This window comes from Carassius carassius, chromosome 34 (genome assembly GCF_963082965.1).
Source record: "Carassius carassius chromosome 34, fCarCar2.1, whole genome shotgun sequence".
In the NCBI taxonomy this organism is placed as follows: domain Eukaryota; kingdom Metazoa; phylum Chordata; class Actinopteri; order Cypriniformes; family Cyprinidae; genus Carassius; species Carassius carassius.
Genome location: NC_081788.1, coordinates 620,931 through 640,446, shown reverse-complemented (window position 1 = coordinate 640,446; position 19,516 = coordinate 620,931). Strand labels below are relative to the sequence as shown.

The 19,516-nt window shown below is 43.2% G+C and overlaps 1 protein-coding gene across 3 annotated transcripts in view; it reads left to right on the top strand.

Annotated features, from left to right (window-relative positions):
* LOC132115293 (transmembrane and coiled-coil domains protein 1-like) overlaps positions 1-19,516 on the top strand; it is a 49,279-nt gene that overhangs the window by 13,246 nt on the left and 16,517 nt on the right. The window contains exons 1-2 of one of the 3 annotated variants that reach the window (XM_059523674.1): positions 6,676-7,105; positions 11,787-12,029. In XM_059523674.1, coding sequence (XP_059379657.1) covers positions 7,031-7,105; positions 11,787-12,029 — 318 coding nt within the window. In that variant the 5' untranslated portion in view covers positions 6,676-7,030. Of the gene's footprint in view, positions 1-6,675; positions 7,106-10,864; positions 10,983-11,786; positions 12,030-19,516 lie in introns of those variants that run through there. The other 2 variants (XM_059523675.1, XM_059523676.1) reach the window with 2 other exon arrangements.

The following is a 19,516-nucleotide window of genomic DNA, read 5'->3' as shown; positions in this document are numbered from 1 at the left end:
AGCTGTCTTTTGTGGTAGAAGTGATGGTTCTTCCATACTTGTAACAAGAAGTAGAATTTACAATTTTGGCTATATGAAGTTTGCACAAAACTAAATAATGATCTGAGATATCATCACCTGGCTGCATAATTTCAACACTATCAACATCAATTCCATGTGACAGTATTAAATCTAGAGTATGATTTCGACAATGAGTAGGTCCTGAAACGTGTTGTCTAACCCCAATAGAGTTCAGAATGTCTATAAATGCTGATCCCAATAGATCTTTTTCATTATCAACATGGATATTAAAATCAACAACTATTAAAACTTTATCTGCAGCCAGAACTAACTCGGATGTAAAATCACCAAACTCTTTAATAAAGTCTGTATGGTGCCCTGGTGGCCTGTATACAGTAGCCAGTACAAACATAACAGGGGATTTATCATTGTGACGAGTGGGGCGGGGCCGAGAGACGTGGGAACAGGAGCGAGGCTGGTGGAGTGATTGGGAATGAGAGACACCTGCTCGACCCAGCGGTCTCGAGTCCCACGGAGGAGATGGAGGGATTTAATACCGGAGCGACGACAGTGACGGAGGAGAGAGGACCAGGCTTGGGTTTTAGTTGTGTTTGGTATTTATTTGTGTTTTATCTTTATTTTGTCATTAAAGTTTATATTTGATTGTCCGCCGGTTCCCGCCTCCTTCTTCCCGTGATCATGGAGTTTTTATCGTTACAATCATTAACATGTGTTTCTCTGGATAATGTTATATGAAGCAGCATTACTTCAAACGAGTTATACTTGAAGCCTGCCCTCTGAGAAATCCTGAAAACATTGTTATAAATTGAAGCAACACCTCCCCCTTTGCCTTTTAGACGCAGCTCATGTTTATAACAGTAATCTTGGGGGGTGGACTCATTTAAAATAATGTAATCATCAGGTTTTAGCCAGGTTTCTGTCAAACAGAGTACATCTATATTATGATCAGTGATCATATTATTTACAAAAAGTGTTTTCGTAGAAAGGAATCTGATATTCAATAAGCCAAGCTTTATCATTTGTTTATCCATATTGCATCTGTTTTTTATTTGTTGAACCTCAATTAAATTGTTAATCTTAACTTGGTTTGGGCGTTTTTGTATTTTCTAGTTCGGGGAACAGACACAGTCTCTATAGTGTGATATCTAGGTGAAAGAGTCTCTATGTGCTGAGAATTAACTGACTTCTGTGACATGAGGCAGCTAGCAGACGGTCGGTTTAGCCAGTCTGTCTGCTTCCTGACCTGGGCCCCAGTTAGTCAAGTATAAACACTAAGACTATTTGCCATATTTCTAGAGAGAAGAGTGGCGCCACCCCAGGAGGGATGAAGACAATCTCTTTTAAACAGGTCAGGTCTGCCCCAAAAGCTCGTCCAATTGTCTATGAAACCTATGTTATTCTGTGGGCACCACTTAGACATCCAGCCATTGAGTGATGACAATCTGCTATGCATCTCATCACCACGGTAAGCAGGGAGGGGACCAGAGCATATTACAGTGTCTGACATCGTGCTTGCAAGTTCACACACCTCTTTAATGTTATTTTTAGTGATCTCCGACTGGCGAAGTCGAACATCATTAGCGCCGGCATGAATAACAATCTTACTGTATTTACGTTTAGCATTAGCCAGCACTTTTAAATTTGCCAAGATGTCAGGCGCTCTGGCTCCCGGTGAACATTTGACTATGGTGGCTGGTGTCTCTATATTCACGTTCCGTACAATAGAATCACCAATAACTAGAGCACTTTCATCAGGTTTCTCAGTGGGTGCATCACTGAGTGGGGAGAACCTGTTTAATGTTTTGACCCACGACTACGCCCTAGCATTCTTAGGGATAGATAAACTGTACATGTGGCAAGAGGTGCAAATAACAATAGCAGGAGAAGCCATTACTCACTGTGCTTGATGAAATATTCTTACTGCGGTTGTTTGATGAACTTGTGAAAAACTGAAGCGAGAGAGACGAGAGGAGAAAAGAAAACAGCGATAGGTTCGAATGAAAACGCTAATGACAAGCTAACGAGTGCTAACGCTTTGCAGGTGTACTGCACTCACGGATATAAAATAAAAGTGAACGATCAAAGTTAATCTGATAAGATTGATCGATAATATCAGAAATATGGTGTGAATTAAGTTATATTTTATCACTTTAAAAAACTGAGTGTGATAGTAAGATAAAGATTCTAGAGAAAAAAATAAATAAAATAAAAACAGCTACACGGAGCTATGATTAGCTACAGAAGGCCAACAGGAAGTAGAGAAAACACTGTCTAAGAGCGACACCCGCAGTCAGGGAGTCTGTCCTGAGTGTCCTCGCAGTGAGTTCCAGAAATTTCACCTGCTTCCCTGTATAGACCTTCAGCTGCCAGTCATGTGCTGAGGCTTGTAGCCCAGGTGAGGCCCTGGTCTTTACCGGTTTACCGGTGGTCTTTCTCTGTCCATGACAAAGGTGATGCCATGCCTTGTTGGAGGCTGGTGTTTACTGGCTTCCAGTGCTGATGGTCAGCTACTGCCTTCAGCTCCTGTCATGGTGCCATCTGTACCTCCCCTCTAACAAGGTTTTCAGGCAGCAGCTCAAAATGTGCGCCAGGGAGCCACAAACACATCCAATTCTGTTTTATGACCACCCATATACCAGATGTAGTGTGTCTGTGATTTATTTGCATCAGTTAGAGTGAGTCGAAGTTTTGCACGACTAAACACAGCCTTTAGCTCACAACTCTTTTATTTTGCAACACTTTAGTTTAGGGACCAATTCTCGCTAATAACCACTTTATTAGCATGGATATTACTAGAACATTTGCTGTTTATTTGTATTCATAAAACACCTATTCGGCGTGACCATGTTCTACATCCCTAATCCTACCCCCATACCTAAAATTAACAGCTACCTTACTAAGCAGTAATTAGGAGTTTATTAAGGCAAAGCCATAATCAGTAGTGAGAATTTGACCTTAAAATACAGTGTGAACAATTTTTTTTCATGTCCACATTTTTATTTTGCCTTCTCCACTGACTTCTGCTGTCAGTGGCTCTGTCTGATCCTGGTCTCCATGGAAACGGAGTGATGTGTACTCAGAGGACAGTGTTAATGGACACAGGTGTGAGTGTGAACGAGTCAACAACATCCACAGTGTTTGTTAAATGCAGAAGCTGCACGCTGCACTGCTCGCATTGACTTGACTTTGCAAAGGATTCAAGCTTCTAAAGGTGATGTTATACCTGAATGTGCCCTGCGTGTTGTTTTCACCACGCTTCATAAGATGCAACCATAACATTGATCATTGAAGGTGTGAGAAACAGTCAGTTACAAAACCTCAGACCATTTCCTGCTTCCTGTGTGGGAAAACACTAGCAGCTGTTGTTGGAGCTGCTATCATCTGTGATTGAGCCATGTAACTTCATCAGTTTTGCTGTACGCATGAGTTTGTGCACATATGTGTACTTTGATGTTATCACTGTTTCATCTGCATGTTTAACAAATATTCATGACTAGTTATTTATGTAGGCCATTGCTCTTATCCAGGTCAGACAGTGCTCAGATCATCCTTGTATATTTGACCCAAAAGCACAGAGAGACAGTACTCTGTGTTCTTGCTTTGCTTTGAGGTCATTTTAAGGCAGTTTCCACGATACTGAGCTTGAAAGAGAAGAAAGAATCCAAGAAAGAAGAAAGAAAGTTATTTTTTTACCAACTGGTCAACATTTGATTTAGCAAACTGAAAGGAAGTGCTTAACCTCGAGGCAGTATTGATCATTAGTCTAAATGTGTTTCCTGTTTTCATTGGGATGAGCTTTGCAGCTTTTGAACCACTTTTATTTTTGTTTATGAGATGGCTTCACAAATACCTAATCCATGTGTGTAACCATATTTTAAGGACAAATTTGTATGTGAGGTAAATCTAACAAAAAAAAATTATATTTATAAATAAACACACAGATAATATATAGCGAGAGAGTAACAATTTTTAAATGCTGTAAGTTTTAGAGAAATCTAAGAAATATATATGCACTTTCATGTCTCTGTGTGCATGTGTGTGCACAAGCACACACACACATACACACAGACCCAAGACACAAACACACGGACGGGCCATAAAATCTCCCCACCGTAGATGTCTCAAAGAGGAACATCACATGTACATCAGCTGGAGTCTGTGGTCAGACCTGCCTGTAGTTGATTGTTGTTGTGAGGACTCTCGTCTCCCTCTAGTGGTTGTTTAGTGTCATGTTGTTCATAGCTCAGAGTGTGCTCGCCTGTTACCCATCCATTGCACTTTGACGAATGATTCAGTTCAGAACTACCAACACACTCAGAATTCGTGCTTTGCATTTAACCCATCCAAAGTGCACACACACACACGTGGTATTGAGCATGGAGAGAGCGCTGGACATTCACTCCCCCCACCTACAATTCCTGGTGGACCGAGACTCGAACCCACAACCTTTGGGTTAAGAGTCCAAATCTCTAACCATTAGGCCTGACTATATGTTGCTAAAATTGTTTTAGACACCTGTGTGAAGGTAAACATCTGAACATCTTGTGCAGCAAAATTCATTCCTATATCAGAAGAAATGTGTTCCATGTTAGATTAATTTCCTTACCATGGGGATGCAGTGCTGTTCTGACCTGTTCTGTTTTTAACTGCTCAAACCAGTTTGACTGTTTTTTTTTGTTTGTTTGTTTTTACTTTGTATGACTGTGGGTTAATTTTAGCTTAGGATGTTCTGTATTCTGCTGAGAACATAATGTGTTTATGATTAAAATACTCAAATCTCTTGAGATAAGACAGCAGAATATTCCACAACAAACTCTAGATTCAGAAGCACATGCTCAGGGAATGTGCAGTATTGAGCTTTCTTGATTAAGATAACAGTAGGGCGGTCTCACAAGATCATGTCCAAAAACTAAACAAACACAGAAGCTGTATGATATCATATGTTGTGACATGAAAATGAAGCCTATTTTGAGGAGCACTGATTGTCAGTACTGACACTGTCACATACGAGCTGGAGTTGGCAGTGGAAATGACTGGAGATTAGAATCTAGTTTGTTTGTGTTGTGCATGAGCATGTAATGTTGGAGTCATTAACTGGTCCAGTTTGGGATGAAAGAGTGATGTTTTGTAAGAATGCACTCTGATAACCACATTCTAGATCTTTCTGGAATGTGTGTGTGTCTCTGTGTGTGTGTGTGTGTGTGCGTGCGTGTGTACGTGTGTGTGTGTGTGTGTGTGTGTGTGTGTGTGTGTGTGTGTAAGTGTACGTGTGTGTGTGTGTGTGTGTGTGTGTGTGTGTACGTGTGTGTGTGTGTGTGTGTGTGTGTGTACGTGTGTGTGTGTGTGTGTGTACGTGTGTGTGTGTGTGTGTGTGTGTGCGTGTGTACGTGTGCGTGTGTGTGTGTGTGTGTGTACGTGTGTGTACGTGTGTGTACGTGTGTGTGTGTGTGTGTGTGTGTGTGTGTGTGTGTGTGTGTGTACGTGTGTGTGTACGTGTGTGTGTGTGTGTGTGTGTGTGTGTACGTGTGTGTGTACGTGTGTGTGTGTGTGTACGTGTGTGTGTACGTGTGTGTGTGTGTGTGTGTGTGTGTGTGTACGTGTGTGTGTACGTGTGTGTGTGTGTGTGTGTGTGTGTGTGTGTGTGTACGTGTGTGTGTACGTGTGTGTGTGTGTGTGTGTGTGTACGTGTGTGTGTACGTGTGTGTGTGTGTGTGTGTGTGTGTGTGTGTGTACGTGTGTACGTGTGTGTGTGTGTGTGTGTGTACGTGTGTGTGTGTGTGTGTGTGTACGTGTGTGTGTGTACGTGTGTGTGTGCGTGTGTGTGTGTGTGTGTGTGTGTACGTGTGTGTACGTGTGTGTGTGTGTGTGTGTACGTGTGTGTGTACGTGTGTGTGTGTGTGTGTCCTATTTGGAATGAACTGGTGCTGCCAGTGAGAAAAAGCCCAGGTAAATCAGCAGCTGGGTGACATCTCTTACCTGAACAATACATCTCTTTGTTATGCGAGGAATGTGGTTTGTGTGCTTGTCAGCTGGTTGTGAATTTTGCATATTTATAGAGAATAATGTGTCTCTACTAATGGTACTGAAGGGGAACTAACCTGGAGGAATCCAAATATGGAGGTGAAATATAGAAATCAAAAATCGAGTTCGAAGCAAGTGCTGAGCTTCATTCATTGAAAACAGCCTCTCTCTGTCCCGTTCACACTGACTGAATGAGGCCTGGTGTTATATAAGACAGTTCTCACCTAAAGCACAGCTTCCTCTCTCTCTCTCTCTTCCATTGAGAAGAGTTTTGGCAGTTTCTCGTCTGCCCCTCTTACGCACCCCATTCCCCTTCTGCGCGCACACACAGACACACACACACACACACACACACAGTGGCAGGGCTATGGCTCAGTAGCTCGGGGAGTCAGTAGTGTCACACAGCAGTGTGGATCTGTAGAGCTCATGTTCATCACGTCTGTATGCACTGATTTTATAACTGAAGGCAAAGCCATTCATTAGTCTGGGCACAGTGGATGGTTATGATTGGTTTTAGGGTCTTTGTCTGTGATTGGTTGAGGTTGGTTGGCCACCATAACTCATTGGCTAAGCTCTTGAAGCCCCTTAAACCCGTGAATGTATTTCCTCATTAGTTGTCCAACACGGTTCTGTTGGCCAAAAGAGTCCTGCCGAGACAAAGCCCTTCTTATGGGCTCTGGCTCTGCCTCTTTCTCACACACACTAAACGTTCACACTGAGCTTTTGGGCTTTTCATTCACTGTGTGAACTCTGAACACTTGATTTCTCAAATCTGACGTTTCCACTGCAGCTTTTTACAGCTCGACGGTTAACTTTTCTGAGCGGTGTAAAGCTCAGGCCTCATCGTTTTTGTTTGAAGAACATGGACACTGTTATTTTCTCTGTTGTTTATCATGCTGTAATGGTAAAGCACGGACACTCTGGATGCTCAGATCAAAACTCAACACACCTGAGTGAATGAACGCCTCGTGACTTGTCTGCTGGCTCAATGATTTCTCCAATGGACATCATTCTCAACCTGATAACGCCAGAGTCCTCGCCATCCACCTCACCCACCAACACCGTGAGTTCAGAAAGTTTAAATTTGCTGAATTAGAATATTATGTGCATTGGTTCTCTTATAGACTTCATGATATGTTCGCATTATTAGGAAACTGGATTTGAATTTGAATTTTATGGTTTGTATGTTGCCATGTTTTCACTCAAAATTTCATGATTCGCAGAGCTGTTCCAAACTTGTATGACTTGTTTTCTTTTTCTGAGGAATGAGGTTTATCATGTTTAAGCTGATATTTTCCATGAAAGTGAATGGGGACCGGGGCTGCCAAGATCCAAGTCCTCTGTATGACTTCTGAAGCATGCAATCACTGTGAAAAACAGACCAAAATATAACAGTCTCATACATCTCTTTCATGTAAAAAATTAAAATATATATAAAAAAAAATATATAAAAAAAAAAATACAAAAATTGGTGATTTAACTTTGCTAAATTTTGGTAGGAAGAGTATGAGTGTGAATCTGCTCAAAAGCTTATAAGAGACTTTCACAAATACCGTTTTGACATAATTACTCATGAAAGACTCTCTTGTAGTTCTTGACCCAAGATAACCAGGGATTTGTTTTCTGAGTTTCTGAGTTTCACAACAGTAACATTAGTACAGACAAAGCTAACACTTGTGTGCACATAACAGTAAGGCCATGAAGTACACTCAAATGTATAATGTGTTTAGTTTGAAAGTTAACCGCTACACAGTTTTAGCATGTGTTATCCTTGTTTTGTGTGTGTGTGTGTGTGTGTGTGTGTGTGTGTGTGTGTGTGTGTGTGTGTGCATGTGTGTGTGTGTGTGTGTGTGTGTGTGTGTGTGTGTGTGTGTGTGTGTGTGTGTGTGTAGAGTTGTGTTTGCATATGAACTCAGGTTAACATGTTCAGTTATGTAATTGTCCACTGCTGATGAATAAGTCATTGTTAGTGGCTCCAGTCTCCCTTAAAGCAGCAGTAAAGAGGATTTCCACCTCTCTGAAACTGGCCTTTGTGTAAATATGAAGGGATTTTACTGCCACAATCAGCTAGATAAAGAAACAGGAAGAAAAACAAAGACATGTAAAGTAATATATATATACTGACATGTCCCTGATTCCAGACCTGCAAGCCTTCAAGGCTGGTGCAGAACCCATTTTTCTGGCCATTTTCTGTGGTTTCTAAAGTATGGAAAGTTTCAGAAACTAAACTAATCTGTGGAAACTGAAGAAGTGTGAATCAGCAGAATTGAAATGCTCTCTGTTGTTCAAATCACAGATGCCCTGCTCTGAAATGTCTTCATTTATGAAGCGTTTGACTCCTGCTTTCAGCTATCCTTGCTCAGCTTTGTTCAACACATTTGACTGTTTATAAATTCACTGCTCAGAATTCTGCAGATTTTACCACAAAGCCAGCAGAAAATGTGTTTAAAAAGGGCAGACTGGAAAATCATACAGTCAGTGAATAACTGTTACCAAGTCCTTTGTAGTCATACTATATGGGGGGGGGGGGGGTGATGCTTCATCGAGCCCCTCATGAGTGGACAGCAAACCAAATAAATGTACACACAATTTCCTTAAGATTATATGGGCAAACAAACTTGTTAAGTGTAGTAATGATTAGTCAGCCAGACAGTATTGTAAAACAAACTCACTTCAGTGTTACACAAGGCTTGATCATGCTGTTGTGTTTATTTTCCCAAAAAGCCGGGCTGACTGTACATTATTGCTTATATAATCTATTGACACCTGTGTGACTTCAATGAATATGAATAACTGAATTGCTAATTGATTACTGTTTGTGTGCTTGTGATGGGCTTTATGGCTCCTGACTGGCAGAACGGCTCAGTCTGTCTCAGTTTGTGTGTTTGTCCTCAATCACCCGTCCCAGACGGGCCGTCCCGTTCAGCCTGCTCTGTATCTGAGATTACAGACCTCATAAACACTGTGAGCTGGATTTGTGCTGGACTGTAAACAGATAGTGTTAGTGACTAAGAAATTTGTTGTTGTCTGGTTAAATCACTGCATGAATCATGGTCTTGTGTCATCATACGCAATTATGCAATGCATTTTCATAATGTTGTTTTAGATAATGACTCTGCAAAAGGTTATTTTAGTATGGCTTTATTTACACTTTGTTATATACTGTGGTGATCTAATTCATAGGTAAAGAAAAGCAAAAAAAAAAATATATATATATATACAGGTGCATCTCAATAAATTAGAAAGTTGTGGAAAAGTTAATTTATTTCAGTAGTTCAAATATTTTTTTTTAACTTGTGTAATAAATAAATTAAGTGCTCACAGATTGAAGTAGCTTAAGTCTTTAGTTCTTTTAATTGTGATGATTTTGGCTCACATTTAACAAAAACCCACCAGATCATCTCAACAAATTAGAATATGGTGACATGCCAATCAGCTAATCAACTCAAAACACCTGCAAAGGTTTCCTGAGCCTTCAAAATGTTATCTGTTTGGTTCACTAGACTACACAATCATGAGGAAGACTGATCTGACAGTTGTCCAGAAGACAATCATTGACACCCTTCACAAGGAGGGTAAGACACAAACATTCATTGACAAAGAAGCTGGCTGTTCACAGAGTGCTGTATCCAAGCATGTTAATAGAGAGTTGAGTGGAAGGAAAAAGTGTGGAAGAAAGAGATGCACAACCAACAGAGAGAACCACAGCCTTATGAGGATTGTCAAGCAAAATCGATTCAAGAATTTGAGTGAACTTCACAAGGAATGGACTGAGGCTGGGGTCAAGGCATCCATAGCCACAACACACAGACGTGTCAAGAGATTAGCTGAACCACAGACAACATCAGAGACATCTTACCCGGACTAAGGAGAAGAAGAACTGGACTGTTGCCCAGTGGTCCAAAGTCCTCTTTTCAGATGAGAGCAAGTTTTGTATTTTATTTAGAAACCCAGGTCCTAGAGTCTGGAGGAAGGCTGGAGAAGCTCATAGCCCAAGTTGCTTGAAGTCCAGTGTTAAGTTTCCACAGTCTGTGATGATTTGGGGTGCATTGGGGTGCATGATTAGGGGTGGTGTTGGCGCAGTGGATAAGACACACGTCTTTGGCGTGAGAGACCCGGGTTCGAATCCATTGTAAGACACCAATGTGTCCCTGAGCAAGACACTTAACCCCTAGTTGCTCCAGAGGCGTACGACCTCTGACATATATAGCAATTGTAAGTCGCTTTGGATAAAAGCGTCAGATAAATGAATAAATGTAAATGTGCAATGTCATCTGCTGGTGTTGGTCCACACAAGAATGTTTGGAGCACTTCATGCTTCCTTCTGCTGACCAGCTTTTTGAAGATGCTGATTTCATTTTCCAGCAGGATTTGGCACCTGCCCACACTGACAAAACAACAACAACAACAACAACAAAAACACATCATTTTGTATATTTGGCCAAATGGTGTTCATGTAGGGTTTCATTTAATGAAATCCTAATTTATGCTTTTTTAATATTTTTAACAGTGCTGTTATACTCATTTCTAGAATAATTTACTACATTCTGTTAAAATTGACTGAACAGATCTCCCATGTTGAAATATCACTATAATCTGCATTTTTCTGTATATTAAGAAATTCTAATGAATCCATATTCTCCAAGCATTCTCTGTTATTATATGTTTATTTGAAAAGTGAGTCCGTTTCGAGAACAAAAGCGAGAGACAGTAAGACTGGAATAAATAGGTCTGAATGTTTCGTTCACTGAAGCCAGTTGTTCATACTGAATCAGCATTGGTTTCAGGGATGATGTCATGTTTAAAGCAGCACGCGGGAGGAGCTCGAGCTCGAGTTCAGCTGCCGGTGAGATCTCCGAACGAGCGCGTGAGTGAGTGAGTGAGTGGCTCTCGAGGAGGAGATGCACTGGGAGCAGCTGCTGCGAGCGCGGAGAGGGAAGGTGAGTGAGGGAGGACTCGACACGCTTTATAACCCGTTATAACGCTCTGAAGACGAGTCTCGCGGAGATCACGCATCATTGTGTCATTTCAGCCTCCTGCTGCACTGTTTCCCTTCACGTCCGGTTAACACACTCTCTCTCTCTGCTGAGCTTGAGTAAGATCAGATCTGTTTGACTGAATATCATTTTAGTGCACTTTTCCCACTCTAAATACGAACATGTTCCTTTTGATCGGTTTAACAAAACAATATTATATTATCTCATGCCTATATCAAATCTTCATTTTAGTGGTTACTGTCTTTTCACAAAGCCCTTGTTTAATGGAGTTATTATTGCTGATATATAGGTCAGATTGAACAGAGCTGGACTATATGATCAGACAGACCTCACTGTTCAGCTCTTTCTGATTGTTAACTATCAGGCCGACGCATGTGTATAGTTGCAAATGTGCTTTTTCCAGTGTTAGATAGGAGGAGTATCTTTGTCTTGATTTTCCCTGTTAAAAGTGTTGAAACATCCTTTAAACGGGTTCAGTTTACTGTGAGACCAGTTTCAGCCAATGTACTTCACAAAAACAAGGCACTGTGTTCTCTTTATTAGAATAAACGCAAGCGTGTGTGTGTGTGTGATGGAGATGTTGACCTTTAATAGCCTCCGTCTGCATGTTTGCGATTGCAGAAGCGGGCGATTGCTTCATTGTGTCAGCAGAAAGACACGGAAAGACCTATTTTAAGAAGTGACATGACTTTTCTCGTCTTTGTCCCTGCCTCGGCTTCCTCCTGGCCGTTTCTCTGTGTTTCTCAGATCGAGAGGCTGGAGGGCGATCTGGCGGCGTCCTACGGGGCGGACGGTTCACTGCTGGGCTCGGAGGACGCCGGTCTGGACCCCCAACGCACACGGCAGGCCATCGCACAGCTGCAGCAGAAGATCCTGAAGCTCACAGAGCAGCTGCGCATCGAGCAGGCGGCCCGCGACGAGAATGTGGCCGAGTACCTCAAACTGGCCAGCAATGCCAACGACAAACAGCAGAGCGCCCGCATCAAACAGGTACCATCTCACATATGAACCAGCCTGCTGTCTTTTTATCTATGCATGCATGCATCTTCAAAACAAGATGGCTAGAAATAATATTCAGCATGAAAATGAATCTTGCATTTGTATTATTATTATTATTATTAATATTATTTATTTGGCAAATGCATAGTATAGACCTTTTTGTAAACAATCTGTGCACGTTTGTAATGTTTAATCAAATTGTCTAGAGCTGGTTTCTCTGGTGAAGTGGCATATGCAGGACTTATCCAGTCATTTAGTACTCTAAAGCTCCAGTCATACTAGCTCAGGCTCATCTGAGAGCCACGCCCACATCTGACCATCCAATCAACAACTGATGCACAGAACTAAATCCTGCCCTGCATTTATATTTTCTGTAAATCTGTCATATTTGCTGCATCCCAATGTGCCTACTTATACTACGCACTTAAAGTATGTATTTTTTTTTGGTGTGGAAAAAGTACACACTACAGTGTGTAATAGAAGAGTAGGCTACTGTAGACAGGCTTTACAAACTATCATGTCATGGATGCTGTGTTGTACAGTTACACACACCCTGTCACTATAAACTGGCCTGTCATCTTGTCACAGTTAACATCAGTGTTAATTTCGTTGATGAAGATGATGAATAGACTAACAAAACATTAACTAGCGATCTGAAACAATGGCCTCAGCACCCAAAAGGGTAGGGATGAGGTGACCAGACATGTTTAGGGCAGGGTACCGAACTTCGATGCCTTTATGGTATCAAATGAAAAACTTTGATACTATGAGTATCGAAAAATAATTGATCTTTCGTTGCCAAATTTCTTTTTCTTTTTTTTTGCCAAGCGGCTGTGTCTGCGTGAGCTTGTAGCATGTAAGGACCTAAATTCGCCGTGATTGGCTGTCCACCACCACGTAATGTGACGGGGAGGATTTCTGAAGATACTCGCAGTCAAACAACACAAGTGTAGTTGTTTTTTCTCAAAACGTTTCCGTTTTACAATGCCAAAGAGGTCTAAAGTGTGGCTACACTTTATAAAAGTGGATGCCGAGTCAGCAAAGTGCAACAAATGCGATAAGAGTATTGCAACCAAAGCTGGCAATACCACCAATTTAATGAAGCATTTGTTTGGATGAGTGTTTTGCCTTCCCTCCCTGTTTTGTTTGGTCTACTCCATTGCGTATCTTGAAACACGCCCCCTTTCACGTCGTCTAAAAAACAGAGAGAGAGAGACAGATTTATCCGGTACAGCGAATTTCTCTAAGCAGCAGGTCACTGTATTCATTCAGAAGTTACGATACGCGAAATATGAATTCATTCTCTGCACGCGCATTGTCTGAAATGCTGCTCACAGCTCCGAATGCCCGCGAATTGTTTAAAACGCTTGAATCAGCAATATTTAGAAACAAGTGCAAACGATCAGCTACGATCCGTTTCACCCCTTCAAGCGAGTGAACAACGTGAATCAAGTTAGGAATTTTACATCACTATTCACGATAGCCCATCGGACTGGAAAACACAATAGCCCCGGGACGTGGGGCTAACGATTTTGCGAGCCCTGCACCTCAGATCTATCCAGTTTGTGAAACACTGGTTTCCAAACTGGTTTCATTAAACAAAATAAATTATTATTTTAAAAGATTGACTCGAATAAATAAAGACTTCAAGTTCATCTGTAAAGCACATAAAGCTATTGTTTGAGTTTATAAACTTCTATTTCATGCATGATTCGTATGGATCTGCTAACTGAATGCAAAGTGTGAGTTCTAGAAGAATGTTTGTGTCTTGATGAGCATGTATCGCTCACTAGGAGTCGCTAAATGAACAGCTGCTGTTTTTTTTTTTCAACAGAGGATCAGTTGCCCTATTGGTAAAAATCCCCAAACTGTTTACTTAAATATTAAATTAATAAATGACATCAAAACAGGGGCGTTTGCATTATGATGTGGTGGGCTGCTGTGGGCCAGAAAGTGCAGGGCAACTTTTTGGTCCCAGTCCGCCCCTGAATGGCGCACCCCTATCTAAAAAGCACAACCAGTTGTATTACCAGAATTTGTTTTAATTAAGGTGAAAAATAAAAGTTTTGTGTTTAATGTTGAATGTTGATGTTGAAATGGATTTTAAAACATATGGTATAGAAAAAAGTATCGTTAGGAACCGGTATCGAAACTGAGGTATCGAAATTGGCACCGGATCGAAAGATTTTGAACAATACACAGTCCTAGCCATGTTTGTAGTTTTTTTTACAGTTTTTATTCATGTTTGTAGTTTTGAGCAGAATCCTTTACCAAAGCGCAATGGAAATTGGCACTTTATTTGTGGGGCAGGTTGGGGCAGGTCATTAAAAACAAAATAAAATAAAAATCCATGTATGTTGCGAGCAATTTCCTATAGCCTATATTAAATATTTGGAATATCTATTTTAATATTTTATTAGGCTCTTTGATAAGGTTACAATAAGAAGGCCTACTTAGCAACGTAACTTGCATGATGTCCCCAAACCTTTGGTGTCATGTGACACGTCATGAAAGCGCCAAGCACGGACAAGATGTGAAGATGGAAGACGAGGTGCGGGAGAAATTGAGGTCGGGAAACATAATTAAACAACATTTACATAATTAAAAGGAAAAAGGTCAGGCTGCCAAATCTAATGTTTGGGACCGGTTCTCAGAAATAGTTGCAGCAGGAGACAACAGCAGTAACGGCTACGTGAAGTGCAACTCGTGTGAAAAAATATACAAACACAAGAGCCACAAAACGGGCACTTCCAGCATGTCAAGACATATTTGTGGGGGGTCTAAGAAAAGTGACGGCAGTGAAACGTCTCACAATATTACCGCTTTCTTCAAAAGTAAAGTACCAGCACATGTCAAGTCCGAGGTCACAGACGCTTGTGTTGAATTGTGCTTTCAAGATCTGTGGCCCTATATCTGGAGATGGATTTCATATCGTAGCCCAGTGTCTAATTAACATTGGTTCATGTACCGGACGTGTGGATGCCCGCAGTGTACTTCCTCACAGGCAAAAAAAAGAAATCCTCTCAAAAAAGCTCTGGATTGTGGCACAGCTATTACCACTGACATGTAGACTGATGAGTTCAACAAATGAGCATACACAGCGTTTACTGGTCACTTCATTAATGATGAATGGAAATTGGAGAGTTGTGTCATAACCACAGCTGAATTTGACTCTTCTCTCTAAAAGACAGAGCACAACTGTTACAGAATACCACAGGAGGCTGAGGAATAACAGAAAGACAGTTTATTAAGGCACAAGCAGAGGAGCTGGTAGTGCTGGGTAGAGTGATGTGGAGTATGGCAGTGATGAAGGGATCCGTAGTAGCAGGGGAGGTGTACCACACACACGCATGCACAGAGAAGGCCTTGGAGCTTCGGGGGGTCGCTGGAGAGAGGTAAGTAGAGATAGAGTTAGTCCTTAGAGTTAGCATACAGGTAAAACCTTGTCGCGAACGAGACCGGACTCTGACTGAGTGCGTGTGTGTGGTATTTGTAGTGCAGAGGTGATTGGATGATGATGAGGGTCAGGTGGAAGTGCTCAGTATTCTGGTGTGAGTGCGTGTGATGTGAATGAGTGGAGGTGGAACCTGGCGTGTTTGTAACAGTACCCCCCTCCCCACGGCTCGCTCCTGAGGGCCGAGGACCCCGACGACGTGGTGGACGTCCTCTTCCTCTGGGAGCTGGTCGGTTGGGATGATTGGAGTGGAAGGTGTTTAGTAAGTTCGAATCCAGGATCGTTCCTATGGACCAAATCCTTCCCAGTCCACTAGGTATTCATGTTGTCCACCACGCCGCCGGGAGTCCAGGATGTCTCTTACTTCATAGGCAGCACCATCTTCTAGGAGGAGTGGAGGGGGGGGCTTCGGCTTTGCCAGGTTCTGTAAAGGGAGAGACAGAGGGATGGTGAGGTTAAAGGAGGAACACATGGAAAGTGGGGTGAATCCAGTACTCAGGAGGTAATTGCAGTTTGTAAGTGACCGGATTGATCTGCTGAAGGATGGTGAATGGGCCAATGAATCTGGGACTTAGCTTGCGGCAGGGCAGGCACAGGCGGATGTCCTGGGTGGTCAGCCAGACCTTCTGACCGGGTTGGTAAGTAGGGGCCTCGGATCGACGAAGGTCGGCTGTCATTCTGTGCCTACGTAGGGCCCGCTGCAGTTGGTGGTGGGCCGCGTCCCAGACCCTCTCGCTCTCCCAGAACCAGTAGTCGATGGCGGGGACATCCGAGGGTTCACCTGACCAGAGGAAGAGTGGAGGTTGGTAGCCGAGTACGCACTGGAATGGAGTGAGTCCGGTGGTAGGTTGTCGCAGGGAGTTATGTGCGTACTCGGCCCATCCTAGGAACTGGTTCCAGGAGTTTTGGTGGCCGTGACAGAAGGTACGGAGGAAGCGTCCAATCTCCTGGACCTTCCTCTCCGTCTGCCCTTCCAACGGGCGATGGTATCCGGAGGACAGACTGATGGCCACATCTAGGAGTGAATGGAATGCCTTCCATACCCGGGAGATGAACTGAGGACCTCTGTCTGAGATGTTGTCTTCTGGGATGCCGAAGCACCTGAAGACATGGTTAAATAATAACTCAGCCATTTCCATGGCCGTGGGCAGACCTTTCAGGGGGAGAAGATGACATGACTTAGAAAATATATCCACTATGACAAGAATGCAAGTATTATTATCTGAAGGAGGAAGATCAGTAATAAAATCCACCCCTAGGTGTGACCACGGGCAATTAGGGACGGGCAGAGGATGGAGCTTGCCTGATGGTAGATGGCGTGGGCTTTTGGAGACGGCGCAGTCTGTACATCCGTTCACGTACCTTCTGACATCCGAGGCCATGTTGGGCCACCAGAAGCGTTCCCTAAGCAACGAGAGGGTTTCATTGACCCCCGGGTGACCAGTGCCAAGAGATGTGTGAGCGGAGTGAATGAGTGGAGTGCGCCGTGTCCTGGGGATGTAATGGTGTCCCGGTGGGCAACCCGGGGGGGTGTTGGTAGCAGGATCGTTTGGAGGAAGGGTCTCGGCAGACCAGGTAATGGGGCTGATGATGACCTTTTCTGGGAGAATGGTTTCGGGTTCCTCAAGATTTTCTTTGGGGGCTTACGAGATGGTAAAGTGGAAGCGGGTGAAGAATAGTGCCCAGCGGGCTTGTCTCGGATTTAACCTCTTGGCGACCCGAAGATACTCTAGATTCTTGTGATCTGTGAGAACCAGAAAGGGGTGTTTGGCTCCCTCCAGCCAATGCCTCCATTCTTCCAGGGCCAACTTGATGGCCAACAGCTTACAGTTGCCGATGTCATAATTTACCTCCGCCGGGTTGATCTTCCGGAAGAAGAAGGCGCATGGGTGGAGGTGACTGGGATTCCCCTCCTGCTGAGATAAGACCGCTCCCACTCCGGTAGTAGAGGCGTCGACTTCAACGACGAAGGGTCGGTCGGGGTTAGGATGGACCAGGAGTGGAGCGGTCGTAAATACCTTCTTGAGGGCGTTGAAGGCCTCTGTGGCAGCTGGAGACCAAGAGAGTGATTTAGGTTTATTTCGGAGGAGACGAGTGAGAGGGCTGGTGATGGCACTGTAGTTCTGGATGCACCGTCTGTAGAAATTGGCAAAGTCAAGGAATCGTTGGAGTTCTTTGGTGGTAGGAGGGGGCCAATTCCTTACGGCATTCACCCTCCCCTTGTACATCCAGATGTCACTGCTGTTGATGTTGTAACCAAGGATCTGCACTGAGGGCTGATAGAAGGAGCATTTCTCAGCCTTGTGGTAAACTGAAAGGCCCTCAGGCGTTGCAGGACCTCCGCAACGTGGCGACGATGTTCCGCTAGGCTCCGGGAGTATATGAGGATATCATCAATGTAGACGAGGACGAACTTATGGAGGAACTCCCAGAGCAGTGATGCAGCTCTTGAAACAGGACTTCGCTCGTTTTCCAGGAGATTACAGGGTTGTGCTGCTCCAACCATGGGCGCCCTAGAATGATGTCAGCTGTGGATTCCTCCAGAACCAGCAGATGGATCTCCTTGTGGTGGAGTAGTCCGGTTTGGAGGAAAATGGGACCCACACTATGACGCACACATCCTTTACTCAGCGGCCTGCCGTTATTGTGTGGACCTGGTAGGCTGATGGCGTTGCCATGGTAGCGACTTTGAGTTGACGGCAGAGGGCGCCGGAGATGAAGTTGCCGGCTGACCCAGAATCGAGGAGGGTGGAAACTGGAAGAGAGATGTCAGCGGCAGTAAGTGTCACAACAGTGGTGAGTGGTTTCATTTTGGTACTTCGAAGGGAGAATGGCACTCACCACTCACAGTAGAGGCATAGATTCTGGGCCAGCCATCTTTGTCTTTCAGCCAGCGAGAGTCGATAGGAGTCAACTAACATGGGTTCGTTGGCTGGTTCTGGGGAGCTGACGGCCTCTGGTCGGCAGAGTGGCGAGGTGGAATACGCCTGGCCCTGGTGCTCTTCTAAGCACATCTGCATACGGGTTAGTTAAGTTAAGTGGTTATGTAGCGTAGGCTGTAAACTGTAGGCCTATACAAATCTGAAATAAAAAAAATGTTTAATCTATTAGATGAATACAAATGCTGCTTTGAAAATGTTGAAAATGTTTATAATTGTTATTAATATGACTAGATTTATGGTTCAAATTCATAATATTGCCTGTTTACATGCCGATGTTTCAAAGCACTTTTTAAGGTTGAAATAAAGGCTGTTTTCATTCACATTACAATGTCTAGTATGTCTATTTAATGCTCGCAAGTGTGGGGCAGGTTATAAAAATAGATACAGTGGTGCAGGGCAGGCTAGGGCGGGCCAAATAATTTCATAAAAGCAGGACCTGCGGGTTGGAGAAAAACTCAACCCCTAGTATGCACAGATCCACACTTCAAAAATCTACCTGAAATAGTATCCGGGGACTTCTTGCATACTCTTTTCAAGGTACTTGCACAACAACATACTCAACATTTACATGATTTGGGACGTACTTAATCTAATCTCACATACTATTTAGGCTGCATAGAATGAACATTGGGATGCAGGGATTCAGATTCAGTAGTCTGTTTCTACTTTGTGACTTTAAGCAACCGTGAAACAACAGCCTTGGGCCAGTATTGCCACCTTTTGGCAAAACTAATTAGTGCAAAAAATTAAAAGCAGGTGTGTATGTGTGCTTAGAAAAATTAGGTTGTGCACACATCGTCCTGATGGCTGAAGTCATGTCATGCGTGCTGTACACATAAAAACCAAAGTACAGTTTGGGCTTTACTCTTAAAGGGTGTTCAGACTGACAGCTGCACTGCAGTGACTGGAGGTCATCTGTTTTCAGCTAGAGTTAGCTCTTTCTTGATTCAGTTAGACAGAGGTTCGAAATGCCTCATAAAGTTCCTCGCTCTCCCTTCATCTCTTATTCTACTTCCCTGTTCATGTTTCATTACCTCTCTCAATTGCTCTTCCACACACCCCCACATTGTCTCCATCTTCAG